This window comes from Strongylocentrotus purpuratus, unplaced genomic scaffold (assembly GCF_000002235.5).
Source record: "Strongylocentrotus purpuratus isolate Spur 01 unplaced genomic scaffold, Spur_5.0 spur5_scaffold_7, whole genome shotgun sequence".
Lineage (NCBI taxonomy): Eukaryota > Metazoa > Echinodermata > Echinoidea > Camarodonta > Strongylocentrotidae > Strongylocentrotus > Strongylocentrotus purpuratus.
The window spans coordinates 32,004,575-32,022,298 of NW_022145613.1; the positions used below are offsets into that span (position 1 = coordinate 32,004,575).

Genomic DNA, 17,724 nt, shown 5'->3' on the forward strand with positions numbered 1-17,724 from the left:
TGACATGTGCCAAATGATTTTGGTAGAAAATGTATTGGGGCTGAGTAATGAGCATAAAAAGATAAGGAAATCAAGGTAAGTAGGCCCGCGACACCAATAAGAATTGTTGTTTTTATTGAAGATGATTACCAGCAAGTTTGATTTTATTTCACTGGTTCAATCAATCAATCTACTGCAGGATCTAAACAATCTAGAATGAATTATAGCCAAGGTTCTCTCAACATACGATGCCTATACTAGGGCTCAAGATGAGCTTTAATGATTTGACTGGGATATTAATATGTAACATGATAACCATGTCAAAGGTGCTGGTTGTGTCAAGTTATCGAGATTAACAACCTTTAAAAAAAAGTAGATCTTAACCTCGTTCCTGAATCCCTGAGGTTTTATATTGATCAGATACGTTTACAAAAACCCGCAACTTTCTATCGTTTATATTATAACTCGTTGACTAAGTGTGTTGGATATTATATTCCCGGAGGTGAAAGTTGTAACGTGGACTTGTTTTGGAGATTTGATGAATGCATATGATATTCGACTTTATTTCAAAACTATTCGTTTATATCACTCTGACATGCAGCCTTCGGATGAAGCTAATTCATTGTATTTGTTCCTCGTCGTCTTTGTTCTAGAAAGAAATGGAAAAAATGGAGAAAAAAAACAAGTATTTAAAAAGAAATCCTTAGGAAAGACAGATAACAGTGGCCTATTGCCGTAATGGTTTACATATTAATAATGATAAATTATGAAGCCGTATGTCACAGAAAAAATATTTTTTGTTTCTTTACATTCTTTTTTTTTTTTCTTCTTCTTCTTCCTTTTGATAGATCAAACCCCTCTTTGTCCCATGAAATTGCACAATCGACGGGCCTGTAGCATACAATTTTAAAATTTTGTTCATGACACTGGGCAGAAGGATAGCCTAGTTAGATTGAATGAGATGTTTAATAGTTCTCATGCATAAAGGCTTATAACGATTTTATTTGTTGTCTATAAATGCGAATTTGCTTAATGTACGTCACTACATTCATGTGCCATTTTATACAATTAATTAATATGTGTTCATTTCTCCCTTTATTTACTTTACACAGTGTTTACAGTATTATATTTGGTTTTGCTTGGGGCACTAGTCTAATTCCCCATCCCCCCCCCCCCCCAACACACACACACAGACACTTGATTTGCCGCTATTGTTTTAATACGAAATTTACTGAAGAAATCATTTATTTATTAATTTAGTTTATTCCCGAGTTTATTATGAGTTTTTGTTTTTGTACATGTTGTAAATGCAATCAAAATGCAGCCCGTCTCTAGCTCTGCATATAAGGTTCGTGACGTCATGACCAGACGAAGGCGGAGCTGGTTCGTGAAGACGACATCCCGATCCCGGCGGAAATGGGGGATAGATCTAATGGAAATTCAACATCATTTACGACCTGCAATGGAAATGGAAACCAAAAGGGAGGTTGCAGTCACTTAAGTGATAAAGATGAAGAAGATTACGAGCTAGAGATCGTAACTGCTGTGGCAGATTTCTGTGCAATAGATGATAGTCAGGTAAGCTCGATCCCTTTATTGTTGTCCCACGTGCTGAAATTGACGTTTGTTGAATTGTAACAAGAATGATATTGCTTAGAAGTTGGCTTGGAATCTTATTATATGACAAGCCTTAATGATATGAATCTGCAGTGTATGTCTGTTTGCACTATTAATGTAATCAATTAGCTAGTTGTTATTGAGGTATAATTATCTTGGCCAAATTGAATTATGAATTTGAAAGAGAGTGGGGCCGAGCGCGAGGTCGAGGTTGAATGAAACTGAACAGCTGAGCCTGAAGTAGCCTTAAGGGCTCTCTCGAAATGTTTTTTTAATGATATTATTCGAGAGAGCCTTAAACGGCTCCCATACCCCTGCACGGAGAGGCATGTAAACAAAACTCAAAAGTGGTCCAAAATCACACTTTCGCGCACCCGACCAATATTGGACAGTGGCTTTGATAAATTTTGTCCGAGTTTTGGTCTTAATTAGCGCTTTAATTTCAAAATCGGATCTAAAAATAACAAAATAAGAGCAATTTTCTTACCAGACCGATACAGCTCAGCTCCCTTTTCACGTGTACCGTGTGAATTCACGATGTCTACACAATGCATATGGTGATGACCTCTGACTGGCACTTCCGTAATTGTGGGTAAATTGTGCTGCTTCCGTATAATGCGCTGTATGAGTGTTATTCAGCGCATTATACGGAAGCAGCACATTTACGAAGTGCTAGTCAGAGGTCATCACCATTGTGTAGACATCGTGAATTCACACGGTACACGTGAAAAGGGAGCTGAGCTGTATCGGTCTGGTAAGAAAATTGCTCTTATTTTGTTATTTTTAGATCCGATTTTGAAATTAAAGCGCTAATTAAGACCAAAACTCGGACAAAATTTATCAAAGCCACTGTCCAATATTGGTCGGGTGCGCGAAAGTGTGATTTTGGACCACTTTTGAGTTTTGTTTACATGCCTCTCCGTGCAGGGGTATGGGAGCCGTTTAAGGCTCTTTCGAATAATATCATTAAAAAAACATTTCGAGAGAGCCCTTAAGGCTAGCCTGAAGCCAAGGTTATAATTATGATTATGAATATGAAGCTCATAATGATAGTCCCCTATCCAAAGCCAAGTCCACTCCTACAATACATGAAGTCTAACCGTTCACACGCGTGTTGTCAAAACAAATGGGTGAAAAATAAAAATTATTGTTGAAATGCAACTTTTTAATGCAATGCAGATGCTCCAAAATCATACTTTTACCATAAATCATGACCGTAATCAGCTCTGTAATTTCCAGCTGATTCACAGCTCACAATCATGGAGGCAAAATTTCTATGTAATAGCTCGATCCCGAATCTCACACTGATTGAAAACTGCAAAAGGAAAGATAGGATTATAAAGGGAAGGGGAGGGGGGTCATTAGAGGGTACAAAGACCATGTTATGGCATATACATCGTATTCAAATTACGTGCTTTTTTCACAAGAGTGACACGACCATCAAACACCGGTTGAAATTCCTTCGCTGAACATAAAAAGATTACCTGAAGAATTCCCCTTTTTCAGAAAGTCCACGCTAATACCACATGATGAAAATGCAACACTAAATTTGGCCCCACAGCAAGGCAGTAGATAATATTTTTGCACATAATCTGCCTGATTTCATTTCTCCCTAAGTTGTCATTTGTGCTGTATGCTCTTGGAACATGGAGAAAAGTTTTTGTTTTGTTTTCTTCCACACCTACTTTTTGTGTGTGGTGAATCTTTACAACCCATTTGAGTCTCATTATAATCTGTCTTCTTGTCCCCAGTTGAGCTTTGAATCCGGACAAGTGCTGTCGGTGCTGCGTAAACCCAATGTTGACTGGTGGTGGGCACGCAAGGGTAACAACACAGGTTACATTCCAACCAATCACATCGCTACAGAACCCATAGACCCCACCTCCAAACCTGATTGGCAAGATGATGAATACTTTGGTAGCTACAGTACTTTGGTAAGAACCATTCATTTTCTTGCTAGAAGAGGGATATTTCTGAGTTATCTAGGAATGACATGTAATCCAAAAATGTAAATATGCATATTTTCATAGATTTTGTGTATGATTTTTTTTTTAAACTAAAAATGGAGCCAAAGTGAGATTATTTGGTTTTATATTGTTCAGTAAAATTGCCATTGGTTAGAATTTAGAGATTCCCATAAGTTTTATACAGGGACGACCTAGGTCTCGTAGGGAAAGGTCTAAACTCTGTCAAAGAAAAACATTTTTAATGATAGGTGTAGGCTCCTTTGACATGGCATAAACATGATTTGTTCTGGCAAAGACTAGAGAATTAAGTAAATGAAGATACTAGGTTCATTATGAAAAAATAAATTCAGATGTTTTCTTTTAAATAACTAACTGTATTTGATGTTATTGTAGACCATGTGCTAGAAGCAATTAATAATAATGATAAAAATAATGATAATAATAACGATAATAATAATAATAATGATAGTGATGATAATATATAATAATAATAATATTAATAATATTAATGATGATGATAATGGTAATGATGATAACAATAATGATAATATTAATAAAAGTGATACCAGTAAGTATAATAATGATAATAATAATTGGATGTAAAAAGTGCCTTTTCCTGAGGAAACAAGACGCTGTCCCTTAGTCTAAGGACTAATTATGAAGTGTAGAAGTATGTTTTTTTAAGAAATGTCAAGTGAATTACTATATTTCCCAGAAAGGCAGGGAGTTTGTTTGATAGGGATGGGACACTTGGAAATAAGAAACTGATAGTGTGAGAATATCTAATATGATTTTCAAGTAGAATTGTCCTTTGGCAATGAGACAATTTACCTATTTTCATTGTGTGGTGCAGAGTAATAACACTTCATAATGATAGGAAAATATTTGTGTTATTCTTTCTTCGTCCAGAAATTACAGCAAGAAATGTTGAGCGACAAAGCCAGGAATGAAGCATATCAGGTTGCCATTGAGAGGAACAAGGAAGCTATGAAGGGGAAAGTATGTGCTCAAGTGTCTCTATAACACATACTCTCATAACAATTACTCAATGGTCTACTTCGTAAAATAAATTTTCAAACCCTAACCCTAATCCTGAACATATTGAAAACAAAAACCCAAATCACAACCATATCCCCTAACCCTAACCCTTTAAAAAAATAAAAATGTAGGCTCCGTCATTCTTTGTGTTGTAACTTGGGGAGGGGGTTATTTACGATAAGATTTATTCATTCAAAATAATTGAGTTGTGTGTATATTGTGTACTCTATATGTTATGTATTGCAATTTGAAATAAGTTGTAGGATGTACATGTATTGAATGAATACAATAAAGAATACTACAAGACAAGAAATCCTATATCTGTGATATAATAAAGCCTGAGCATTTGTCACTGGAATGAATATCAGATCACCACTCAGGAAACCACACAGATGTAGTTTGTTTCCTGAAAACCTTCTTTTACTGTTTTATCTGTATTTTTTTTTATAAATTGACCTTCATTGTATGTATTGTTCAAGCTGTTTCAGTGCAATATATCATTTCATTATAAACATCATTATATGATGACATTCTCAAGTTTAGATCATGAACATGAAACCGTATGCCCTAATGAAAGTGAGAGGAATTGAGATAGAGGAAAAACAGATGAGTTCATTAGTAGATAGTCTTCTGTGGTTAAAGTAGGCATATATCATTAAAGAAATCAATCAGGGCAATATAAAACAAATGATGAGGACCATTTTAATTAATACATAAATTATGTTGACATTGTTTTGAGAACTGTATTTGTTTGTCTATTACAGGTTGTTCTAGATGTTGGTTGCGGGACAGGGATTCTGAGCATGATGTGCGTCAAGTACGGAGGAGCAAAGAGGGTGAGAATCTAGCGATATTAAAGTGCTGCCCATCCTTTGTATTAAGTTTATTTGTATGAAAACGAAACTATAAGAGAAATAAAGCTGGTCGATAACAAAAGATTTTTTTAATATTTGAAAAGTGAGATCACCAAATCTGTGAATCTCTCAAATTGGCAATTTGGTCAGTGGATTGTGACGTTGTCATGGACAACTCTCCTGTTTGTCATGTACAAAAAATAACATTATTTTGGGGGGAAAAAATGGGAAAATTGGTTTAACATTTAAAATGCCCATGCATATAGTGATTACAACTTTCAAAATTGTTATATGCTTGTTTTGTTTTTTGTACGATTTTATTCAAATTTTCACTAGTCAGCTTCTCTGATATTTGAGTGTGAATTTTCCTTCAATGTCAACTGTTATCAATTCAATTACATCCAATTTCTTTTGGAGGAAACAGAAGCAACCTCGCCTTAAAAAAAGAATGATGTTGCTTAAAAAGCCACAGGGATCAAGAAAGTGATTTGGTTAAATTTCCATACTTTGGTTACACAAAAATGACTATAGAAATAGAGCATACCTACAAAAAATAAAATTGATCATTATCCCATAATGATAGCAGGTCTCAAAATACTCTAGTCATAGGTTCCATTATAATTTTAATGATAACTTAAAACTGTTGATGCTGATTATGGCGTGTTGTGACAATGTATCAAAATCAATCATTTGGTTATCTGAAATCATTGAAAACAGTTGCTTTTGTAGATCTATGTAATAATCCAAAGATTCATAGATCTCAATGATGAAATTGAATCTCCTGCCATGTTTACATTCATTTTCGATGATTCTTGTATGCTATATCGATGTTTGATTTTAATAGGTTCATTCCATTGAAGCCAGTGAGATGGCTGAGACTGCTGAGAAGCTGATAAACCACAACAACCTGTCCAATAAAATCACCCTCTACCATGGAAAAGTAGAGGGAACCACCTTACCGGAGAAAGTAGACCTCATCATTTCAGAGTGGATGGGAACCCTGCTTATTGTGAGTAGTTTCTCTCTCTCTATCTCTCTTTCTCCCTTTATTTCTCCTTCTTGCTGTATCTCTCTCTTTCTCTCTCTCTCCATCTATCTCTTTCTCCTGCTCTCTGTATCTCCCTCTTTTTTTCTCTCTCTTTCTCTCCCTCTCTATCTATCTCTTTCTTTCTCCTCTCTGTATCTCTCTCTCTTTCTCTCTCTCTCTCTCTCTCTTTCTTTCTCTCTCTCTCTCTTTCTTTCTCTCTCCCTTTCTCTCTTTCCTTCTTAACCCAATGACTAATCATTTCCTTTATTCCTGTAGGCTTCAAAAAAGATTCTAGATAGTACCTGTATTTTATTCTTAAATTATTGGTATTTCTAAGCCAGTGGTTGCTGAAATAACATTCTCTACTTTCCCTCAAAAGTATCATCATGTGACCTTTGACCAATCTACTTTGCTACGTTAATTACATGTAAGATTCCTTTCACTATCGCATTGCATGGTTTCTAAAAACCCGTCCAATTGGTCCTATCCTATCTTATCATGGCTTTGCTCGGGATAAATGACTGAGGGTTGCAGGTAAAATATTGCCATCTCATGGAGTTTGAACAATGCATTTTACCTACCTGGCTACCTCTCTGCCACCGTCAGTTGCTGGCAATTGGCAACCACATCTGCACATCTTCTTGTTGTCTTTCTCCATTTGTTTCTATCCTGTGCTAATCTATTGGCTTCTGAATATGTGAGACCTGTCCATTCTTTGATGTTATCAAACCACTGCTTTCTCTGTCTGCCTCTTTTTCTTTTTCCTTCTACTTGGCTTTCTTTTTTTTTGTGCTGCTAAGGGCATTTTACGACCATATTAAAAAAATCTATGACCAACAATAACAACTTTCATGAAAATTATCCTATCCTATTTTTTTGTTAGTTTGAGTTCATGGTTGAATCTGTCCTCATTGCACGAGATAAATGGTTGAAGCAAAGTGGGAAAATGTGGCCATCTCAAGCCCATCTCTTCTTAGCTCCTACCACTGCATCCAAACATCAGGATCGCATCCATTTCTGGGATTCTGTTTGTGGCCTGGACTACTCCATCTTGAGGTGAGTGCACTTTTTGCTCAGTACAAGTATGTGTGTAGAAGAAACAATTTCGCACATATCTTGACAGGAAAGTATACTTTTAAAAGTGGGATTTATGATTTGATGTCACATGCTCTGGTGCAGTTGATCTGCCGTCAAATATGTCCACATTAATCAAATTCTTAACTTCAAGCTTGGACACAACACAATACCTATCCTTAAACCTAAATCACACCTGACCTGCACCTCAACCCTCACTCTAACGTCACCTGACCCTAACCATACATCTTTCATGTAATAACCCCAGTAGCAAATGTGGGATCACCAGATTAATGATTCTGCATTGAATTGGACTACTGCTACTCTGTTGATAGGGAAACACTTAAGAATGTAATTGTTTTACATGTAAGGCTCCCATTCATATTTCAATGTTGTTTAATTGTTTTAAAATCTTGATCTTTGGGGGATGAGGGTGGGGGGGGGGGTCATAGAATCTGTATTTTCTATGAATTTGATTTTTACTGTGATTATGTCTCTGAAGTAAATCACTATTGTTGAATAACCCAATTTCAAAATCGCCTGAAGACATTTTATAAAATGGTTTATGAGTACTTGTGGTCATGTTAAAGGGGAAGTCCACCCTGAAATTAAGTTAGTTTTAATAGGAGTAGAAAAATGAGAGAAACAAGTCAGTGAAAGTTTGAGCAAATTCCGATTAAAAATAAGGAAGTTAGGATTTTTTAAGTTGTGATCAATCAAACACAAATTGGCAACTCTATGACGTATCATGCGAGCTCAACTTCCATTTGCTCAGTACTAAAAAAATCTAAAATTTTCATTTTCCCTCAAGAAAAATTTCAACCATACATGCACCCTAAATATAATAATTGCAAATAATTATGTTTCTATACTCCCCCTGCAAGGGACAAATATATATTCCGTCATCAATAACGAAGAAAACATGATTTTATGGAATATTATGCACAAAGCAAATGAAGGAGAGCTCGTATGATAAGTCACAGAGTTGCCAATTTGTATTTGATTGATCACAACTTCAATAATTCATAACTTTCTTATTTTCATTCAGAATTTGCTCAAACTTTCACTCACCTGATTTTCTTATTATTCTGCCTCTATCGAAACAAACTTATTTTGGGGGTGGACTTTCCCTTTAACAGTTTGTTGCAAGCTCTTCATTTGCATACATATCTGAAAATACACTCATAAAAATGAATTCTAAAATGTTCTAAAAATCCATGTTTGTTATGACAGAACAGCTGCCAAGTCAGAATACTTCTGTAAGCCTGTGATCAACGAAGCATTAAATGCCAGCGATCTTCTAGCCAAAGGAGAAGTTGTATATTCGTGTGACCTCAACACAGTTACTCTTAAAGACCTTGAGGTTTGTAATTAAGTATTGAGCATCAACATTGCTTTTAATTTTGTTCTTTGCATTTTGCATTATTTAATGTGTTTTTTTACCATACTCTACAAATAAACCTAATGCCTAATCCTGACCCTAACCCTTTTCCTAACTCTGATGTATTGTCCCGCCTGATCGGCTATTCTGCACTGAAGCTGGAAATGCAAAGTGATTAACCTCACTTCTAAAAAATCTTTGAATAGCTCCTGTGAACAAAAAAATAGAAAGAAAAAGTCTCTCTCTCTATCTCTCTCTCTCTCTCTCTGGTTTTGAATAATTATAGTGAAGGGCTCTACCACGAAGTATGTAAAAAGTATCCTGCTGTTTTGCACTAAAAAAGAATAAAGTTAAGATGGCGCTCTTTGAAATTCAACGTCGTGTACGTGCATCTTGTTTCATCATTGATGACACTCCAATTATGGAATATCCTGCTAAAACCGGTCAGCTTGCAAACCACTGTTTAATTGGGTGTTAATTTCCTCCTGCACTTGGGCTGAAGCTTGGGATATTTCACGAGGATACAAAGGGTCTGATTACAAAAATTAAAGAGAAGGTTGAGTTCTGAGAAGAGGTGAAAAATAATTTGTGAGCGTTATCATTCTTATTATGCAAGTGTGGAAGAACATCAGATAAGACATGTTCCCTGAAAAGCAAGGCTCTTTAAATGCCTTCATATTCTAAATATGTCATGTAACATCGTAAAAATCCAGGGTTGAATTTTTACGCCACGTGTTCGTGTAGTCCCATATACATCTTTCTGTGTACAGTGTTTGTAACTTCACCAAGACTTGGCCAAATTTCTTATCATTTTGATGATTCCAGAGCCTTGCAATACACACAAATTCTTATATGCTAGATGATCAACCTTTTCTGGTCGATTCCACACCGTTTCTTTCACAATGCAATTGCATGACCAGAACTCAACTTTATCTTTAACAACATATTTAAAAAGAATTTTTTTTTACATTAACATTTCAAATATTCTCATCTTTCATATTGTTGGCAGATGATCAAACAGGACTTTTCATTCACCATCAGCAAACAAGGAACTCTACACGGCTTTGCTTCCTGGTTCAGTGTAGAATTTGAAGCATTGCACAAGAGCCGTGCAGAATGCGTCGTATTGGACACCAGCCCGCATGTCCCGTAAGTCCTGTTGAATTGAATTGAATTGAATTTTAGAAGGCATCGCAGCCTAAAGGGCCGAATTGGGCATTGCTTTACAAATGTTAAATACAACATTTTAAAACATTCATAGCAAATGACATCAAAATTTATTGAATGTAACGTTAATTAGTAAATTGTATTAAAATTTTATTTAGCTTTAAAATTCTTATTTGATCTCCCTAGATTAATTTATATATAAAGGAGATAGAGAAAAGTGAAGAAGAACATGATGGTGCAGAGTAAAGAAAGAATAGAAAAGAGGATGTTTAGATGGAAAGATTGAGAAGAAAATAAAGAAGAGGAAGAAGAAGAGGAACAGGAAAAATTTGAAGAGGATACCCTTCATACTGATGCCAAACATATGTTTGTTTTGGTAAATGTGAACAATAATTTGTGAGATTTTTCATTCTTTATATTCCTTTGTGAAAGAATTTCATAGTATATGTATAAATGAAAAAGATTTTGTTAGGATTTCCCCCATATCCCACATTGCTCATACTGTGGGTATAGTCCCATATACCAATTTCTGTGTGCAGTGCTTTTCCACCAGATTGAGTCAATTTCTTATGGTATGGTATTTATTGACACATGTATCGCAGTTACATATAATGAATTGCACATGGATATACATTGCATTTAACAAAATTTAAAACAGTATGATTTACATAATTATAAGTACACGTATTACGTCACATAAAGGAAAGAGGTTAAAAAGGGAAAGGGAGAGAGAGAAAGAGAGAGAGAGAGAGAGGAGAGAGAGGGAGGAGGAGAGAGGGAAGGAAAGTAAGAAAAATAGAAAGAAAGGATAAGAGACCGAGAGATATAGTGAAGAAAGAGAAAGAGCAGGAAAGATAGAAAGATGGAGAAAGAGAGAGAGAGGAAGGAGAGAAAGAGGTGAAGGAGAGAGAAAGAGAAAGAGAAAGAGAAAGAGAAAGAAGTAAGAGAGAGAGAGAGAGCGGCAAGAGGTAAAGAAGGGGGAGGAGAGAAGGGGAACTTGCCAACAATTAAAAATTACATACAAATTGACGATAAAAAGATAAAAGTATGCATTGCAACATTGACATTACGAATAGTACTAATAAAAAGAACAAAAATCTGACTGACATGAGCGCTATACAAGAACCCACCATTATTATTATTATGGCTTACCTAAAAATTATTTGGTAAGTTGTAAAATGCATAAATGAAAATGTTTTCTTTTTTAACGCAAATGGTAGTAAAAACATTTTAAAAAGTATAATAAAAACCTGTTTAAGAAAATATTTATACATACATTATTAAAAAAATATTCCAAAACCTCACAACATACAATCATTCTACTTAAAACATATAATCAACCCTTTTCAATAATTTAAAGTTCTTTTGCAATACATTTATATGCCAGTACTCAATTCAATTTTAATCTTTAATAGACTGACCCATTGGAAGCAGGCAGCCTTGGTTCTAGATGACTGGTATGATGTAGAGCCTGGGGATGCTATCCAGGGCACCATGAGGATGGAGAGAAGCTACATGTGGAGGAGACACTTCAGAGTCGGGCTCTCAGGGACCATCACTTTCAAAAACTCCAGCAAAACAAAGAAGGTGAGATTGTTTTTTGGTTCTTTCTGTCTTGTTTCGTCTATGTAACAATGGTATGTGTACAGTAGGCTTGCGGTTGCACCATGTGAGAGGGGAAGATTGGGGAGTCCTGAAAAAGGACTCTCGGTAATCTTTCTTTCTTGAGTGTGTGTAGTCCTGAAAAGGACTGTTGGTTATCTTCCTTAGCTTATAGTTCTGTGAAGAACTATAGCGCCAGTTGGAAAGGATGGTGGTAGGATGGTATTTGTGTTGTATCTTGAGGAGAATAGAAAGATGTCGATTAAGATACAGAACATGTGTGGAGTAGACTTGAGAAAAGAAGAAGTGGAAGGAGGGAGTGTCATCGTGGCTTGAAAGGCAACAACCCCTCAAAAGAGAGAAAAAAATGACTTTAATAAACGATGATGATGATGATGATACTGACCTGCCATATGACCAGGAAGGGACTATGGACACTATATAAGTGTTAACTTCTTCCATGCCATGGTTGGAAGTAATGCCCTAGAATTTGTATGATGTTTTCTATCATATTTGTTTGACTAGTAGTTGTCCCTGCCTAGAATTTTCTTCCAGAAAACAAAAATAATAATAATAATAATACTCAGTTCTTTTATAGCGCATAACACATTACAGGATAGCATGTCCCTATGCGCTTCAAATAGAAAGGAAAGAATTACAAGAACAAGTCATACACATTAGAAAATCCACTTAGAAGCAAAGAAGTACATGTAGTGTTGGACGCTGAGTTCATGAGTGTACAATTTTAACATTGAATAAATACATTTTAAGAGAAACCTTAAACTTGTTTAAATTATTGTGATTTCTCATGGAATGTGGAAGTGAATTCCATAAAACTGAGGAGGCGTGCATAAAAGAACGTTCACCGTATGTTTTTGTTGAGGTGGGAGGAACAATAAATAATGATTTTGAGCTTGATCTTAAATTTCGAGTAGGCCGATATAATGATAAAAGTTTACATAAATAAGAAGGGGCAATGTCATGAAAGCATTCGTATGCAAAAACTAATAGTTTAAACAAAATAAAAGTTTACATAAATAAGAAGGGGCAATGTCATGAAAGCATTCGTATGCAAAAACTAATAGTTTAAACAAAATACGGGAGTGGACAGGAAGCCAATGCAGATTTCGTAGTACAGGAGTAATTGATTCGTATTTCCGAGTTCGGGTCACTAATCTTGCGACTGAATTTTGAATAGTTTGCAATTTTTTGATTTGTCGCTGAGGAAGACCGAAAAGAAGACTGTTACAAAAATCAATGTGGCACAAAACAAATGCATGGACTAATTTTTCAGTGGTGGGCCTATCCAAAAAAGCACATATTTTTCCAATCCTATACAAAGCATACGAAGCAACGCGACAAAATATGCAATGGGAAGTTTATCTCTAAAGAAGATTTCTATGCTAGAGGTTACAACCTGGAATTGAAATGAAAATATACTGTTGAATTTCTATTTCTGGTAATTGTTTATATATTATCATGGTGTGTTAGGGGTTCATATAATCTTTTGAAGAAATAAAGTCTTGATTAAACAGCATGCATACAAGTCATATTCAACGAAAACGTTTACATTAAAATACAAGTAAGTGTTGTTTCACTGGTAAAAATAGATATCTTGTTTTTGTGATATTTTAAAAAGTTTTAAATCATTTAATTGGAGTTACTTTTAATAGAGACAAGCTGAAAAGAGTTGATTGTCATAAATTAATTATCATGGTTCAAGTGAATTATGCAAGGACTCATGGTTTTTTTTTTTCTTTTTCTTTTTCTTTAACAGACTTTCATGAAGACCTTCAAAGTATGGAGATGACACTCTTCAGACAGCCTTTCTTCACAAACCCTTCTTTATGGACATCATTAACTCCTAGGACACAAGCACATCATTTTTCACATCTCAGTATATACAAAAACGGGTAACCTGGTTCTAATTGCATTGTGCAGGTATCCCATGAATTGGAGACTGGTACTATTATGTAACTTATATGTACATGAGATTTTTCTAATATACCAAAAATATTTAAACTGCTATGGTCAGTAACTTATTGGACAAAATACCTTTGACTTGCCCATATATTGATAATAAACACACTTTTCTCAGCAAATGATATTGATTGTGCTACTGACTGTGGAAATGTGTTTTAACCCCTTGCCTATAAAAACCAGGGGAGTATTTCACAAAGACTAAGACCGACTTTAAGTTGGACTTGACTATGGCAGGCCGTTCATGCCACCGTTTGCTCTCACCTTTTACTGGCATTGGTCTCTTAAGGAATGTACAAATCGTGGTCACAAATCTACAGAATTTACATTTTTTGATAACTCATTATTGAAGGAAAAATATTTATCTAAAGATCATTATGGTGAGAGCAAACAGTGGCATGAACAACCTGTCATAGTTAAGTCAAACTTAAAGTCGATCTTAGCATTTGTGAAACACTCCCCTGGTGGCTCTTGTATTGGAGCTTGTGGGAATGGGAGAATTCAATAGTTAATCTGTCTAATACAGTGCAAAAAGAAATTGTATGCAATCTTCCCTCCAGGGCACTAATGACTGCATGCATGTATTATCTAGGTGCTAATTTCAACCTCTCAACAGGAAATGGGATCACTGCTTGATAAAGCCAGAATTAAGGAGTGTCACTTCCCTTATGGGCCCCAAACTTAAAGGTATAGACCAGTTTTGGAAATGCCCCCCTCTCAAAAAAAATGAAATGGAAGCTCTTATTACCAATCATGTGATAGAAATAAAAAAATATGTTTTGACTAATACGTGATGATTTTGCCAGGAAACCGCCTACTAATTGATATATTTGGTAAATTATGATATCTATCCGGACTGGATAGATATCTCGTGGTCCCATATACATCTTTCTGTGTACAGTGTTTGTAACTTTACCAACACTGGGCCAAATTTCTTATCATTTTGATGATTCCAGAACCTTGCAGTACACACTAATACTTATATGCTAGATGATCGATCTTTCTGATCGATTCCACAACGTTTCTTTTACAATGCAATCGCATGACCAGAACTGGTCTATACCTTTAAGAACGGTCGGTCAAGCAGCTAAAGTCTTCCACTGCCCAATAACTGCAACTCTTCTTCAGCCAGTGTCGTGTAGGGATTCTTGTGCAATGTTAGCTTTTTAGTAATTATGTAATGTATAGTTAAAGAAGCAGAATATTGTAAATTGTGGACCAATAAGAAGAATAAATCAATGAAGTATGACTTTTTATCAATGAAATTAACAATCCCCCCCCCCCCCTGTATGTGAGTGTTTACTTTCTTACATTATAGTCTAGATCTAGAGTATAGATAGATATTAGATCTAGATCTAAGTTGTTAGATCTAGATTATGCACAAATTAAATTTGGCTGAATTATGCGAAAGCAATATCGGCAGGTATCGAACGTGTGTTATCAATTTTTGATGGGACATGTTTTGCATGATGGGAAGAACGAATACACGCCCATGTGATGTCAAATGACCAATCGGATTGCTTACATTCTACAACCCGTCTTATAATAGCTTTTATAGTGAATTGCAAAAAATGTAACTGTTGTGTAAGATGGGATTCCATTTTTTTAAGGCATGGGACTTGGCAAACCTGAACCATTCGCGAAAATTCATGAACAAAAATTTGTGCAGGTATACAGTGAATATGTTTGTGCTATTGTAATATTGTGTGTGTGTGAAAGACCAAATCCATAATTGCAGGGTTGAATTAATAATCACTTTCCAAGCTGGATAATTTTAGACATTCTGATAGGTATATTGATGTTGATAATGTTTTTATTGTTGTTCATTGTTTTGTTTTTTTCCAGATGAAGTTGAATGTAAACAAGAGATATACAAGTTATTTTGTCATCTGTATGTTATACGTCTGTTTACTGCCATCTAGAATCAGGAATGTTGCCTCCCCATTCTGTGCTGATCAAATAACAGATCCCAATGACGTTTTTTATAGTTTCTAATACATTTCTTGGTTCCTGATAATACCTGAAAACATTTGTATTTGTTTGCAGCTGTCAATGCAGTTGGCGCTGAATTTAAACTTCCTGCCTGAATTTGTATATAATAAACTTTGTAATGGATAGATATTTAGGTCGTAATGGTGCTGATATGTTAAAAATGAAGAAATGGAGAGAAATCACAAAAAAGTTGTAATTTCAATTTTGGGAAACAGAGAAGGTGGACTCTGTAGACAAGGTGGCCTTTCTAGACAGGTTCTCCAAAATATATTTCTCCTTTGAGAGATACAACGTTGTTAGCCACTGTAGACAAGAGACCCTTATAGAGAGGTGATCGTTATTAAAAAGACAGGATTGACTTTTTTTAAATAGGTATATATATTATGTAGGACACCAGTACATTGAAAGCAATAATCCACTTTGCAACAAAATAATCATCATTGTCTACCTCAAAATATGATATCACGGTATTAACACAATCTAATGCAATAGGTAAACCATCATTTGCAAACAGTTCTGTAATCAATTCTTAATGTTTTTAGAATTCAAATGTTTGATGTACTATCGCTAAACACATATTTCATGCCAAATTTAACCACCCATTTTTATGTACTGTATTCTCTAAAGTTATAATCATGGAGTTCATAATATTTATTGATCAATTAACACCATGTATGCATACTTGCCAACTGTTCCTTTTTAATCAGAATATCCTGATTTAATTTTTTCACATTCTGAAAGATTTTTTTAATGCCAAATTTGGCTTGTTTTACCATGTGCCACGATTTGAGAGTTCGTAAATTGCCTGCGTTGAATGGCTGCACGATCAAGGCTGGATACTGGCAATGGTAAATTCACATGTACACCCCAGCAGGGCCACTACCCCTTGACCCCGCTCAGGGTACAGATTTCTAATTTTCAAATGTTGGCAGGTATGTGTATGGATGTGCAAGGTCACTCATGAAATGTAATTCATAAGCAATAATTAAAGACACAGAGGGTGGTATTCTCGAAAGCGGACCAACTTTAGCTCATGTTTTAATCATTACCAAGATAACATGATTTTTTTTTTCATAGATATATTGTTGTAATTGATTGTTAATACATAACATTTCTTTAATGAAAACATTTTATTTTAATTTAGTGACAGATTAAATTATTCAAAAAACATATTCATATGGACACTTGGCATTCCATACTTAGTCGAAGGATTAAAACATGGACTAAAGTCCGCTTTCGAGAATACTACCCAGAGACAAAATGTCCACTGGGTCGCCAAGGTGTCTATCAGTATTTATGTATGTCAGTATTTATGTATGTGGCTCACAGTGAGCAATATTGAATGTTGATTGTACAGCCTCTATTCCATAATTGTAGTTATAGTTTGAATGAGTCAGGGTAGAGTGTTTTTTTTTAAGGAATAATTCACATGCGACAGTGTAAAAGTAGTCACCCGAAGAATCAAACGTGTTCTGAATTGATGCAAAATTCATATCATTGCAAAGGGGAAGCCTTACTGATCAAATATAACAACTTCCATCTTAAAAATATGTTTTGGGCCCGCAGTAGTCATCTCTTACAGATGTTATTTTTGAGATCCAGATTTTCCGCCTTCAGCGGTCCTCCGTAGAGCGTCAAGATTTGTGACGTCACATGCGAGACACAGTTAGCCACAAATTGCATTTTATGCCTTTCCATGATATCTATATGAATTTTCAGCAGATTATTCATGTTTTTCAAGAGAAGATCTTTCCATCCATACATAATTTGTCCATAATTATCAGTTGTCATGAATTTTCTTCGGGTGACTACTTTTAAAAAAGAGATCTTGTTGAATCAAGAATACTGTTTTTGTTGTGTATGTTATATTACGAGCATATGAATGCACTGAACTAATCAATGTAATTGGATTTTAGAGTAAATTATGTACTATTTATTGAGTTGATTATTTGATCTACAAATATATACTCCTAGGAATTTCATTGCACTGATATCAGTATTTCTTAGAATTAGGAGCATTTTAAGATATGCAGTGTATTCAAAAAA

The 17,724-nt window shown here is 35.1% G+C and overlaps 1 protein-coding gene across 1 annotated transcript; it reads left to right on the forward strand.

Moving 5' to 3' along the window:
- The first annotated feature begins 1,326 nt into the window (after positions 1 to 1,326).
- On the forward strand, positions 1,327 to 13,629 carry LOC581121 (protein arginine N-methyltransferase 2). The gene is made up of 10 exons (XM_781138.5): positions 1,327 to 1,557; positions 3,348 to 3,530; positions 4,473 to 4,562; positions 5,366 to 5,437; positions 6,300 to 6,464; positions 7,366 to 7,538; positions 8,790 to 8,919; positions 9,947 to 10,086; positions 11,520 to 11,691; positions 13,484 to 13,629. Exons 1-10 carry the CDS (start codon positions 1,396 to 1,398, stop codon positions 13,514 to 13,516), a joined length of 1,320 nt encoding a protein of 439 aa, XP_786231.3. The 5' UTR covers positions 1,327 to 1,395; the 3' UTR covers positions 13,517 to 13,629.
- The last annotated feature ends 4,095 nt before the right edge of the window (positions 13,630 to 17,724 follow it).

Excerpts from the sequence above, each read along its gene's own strand:
- LOC581121 (XM_781138.5), top strand. The coding sequence starts at position 1,396 with ATGGGGGATAGATCTAATGGAAATTCAACATCATTTACGACCTGCAAT. Across the intron at positions 5,438-6,299 it reads AGTACGGAGGAGCAAAGAGG|GTTCATTCCATTGAAGCCAG; the intron begins GTGAGAATCTAG and ends TGATTTTAATAG. Across the intron at positions 7,539-8,789 it reads CTGGACTACTCCATCTTGAG|AACAGCTGCCAAGTCAGAAT; the intron begins GTGAGTGCACTT and ends TTGTTATGACAG.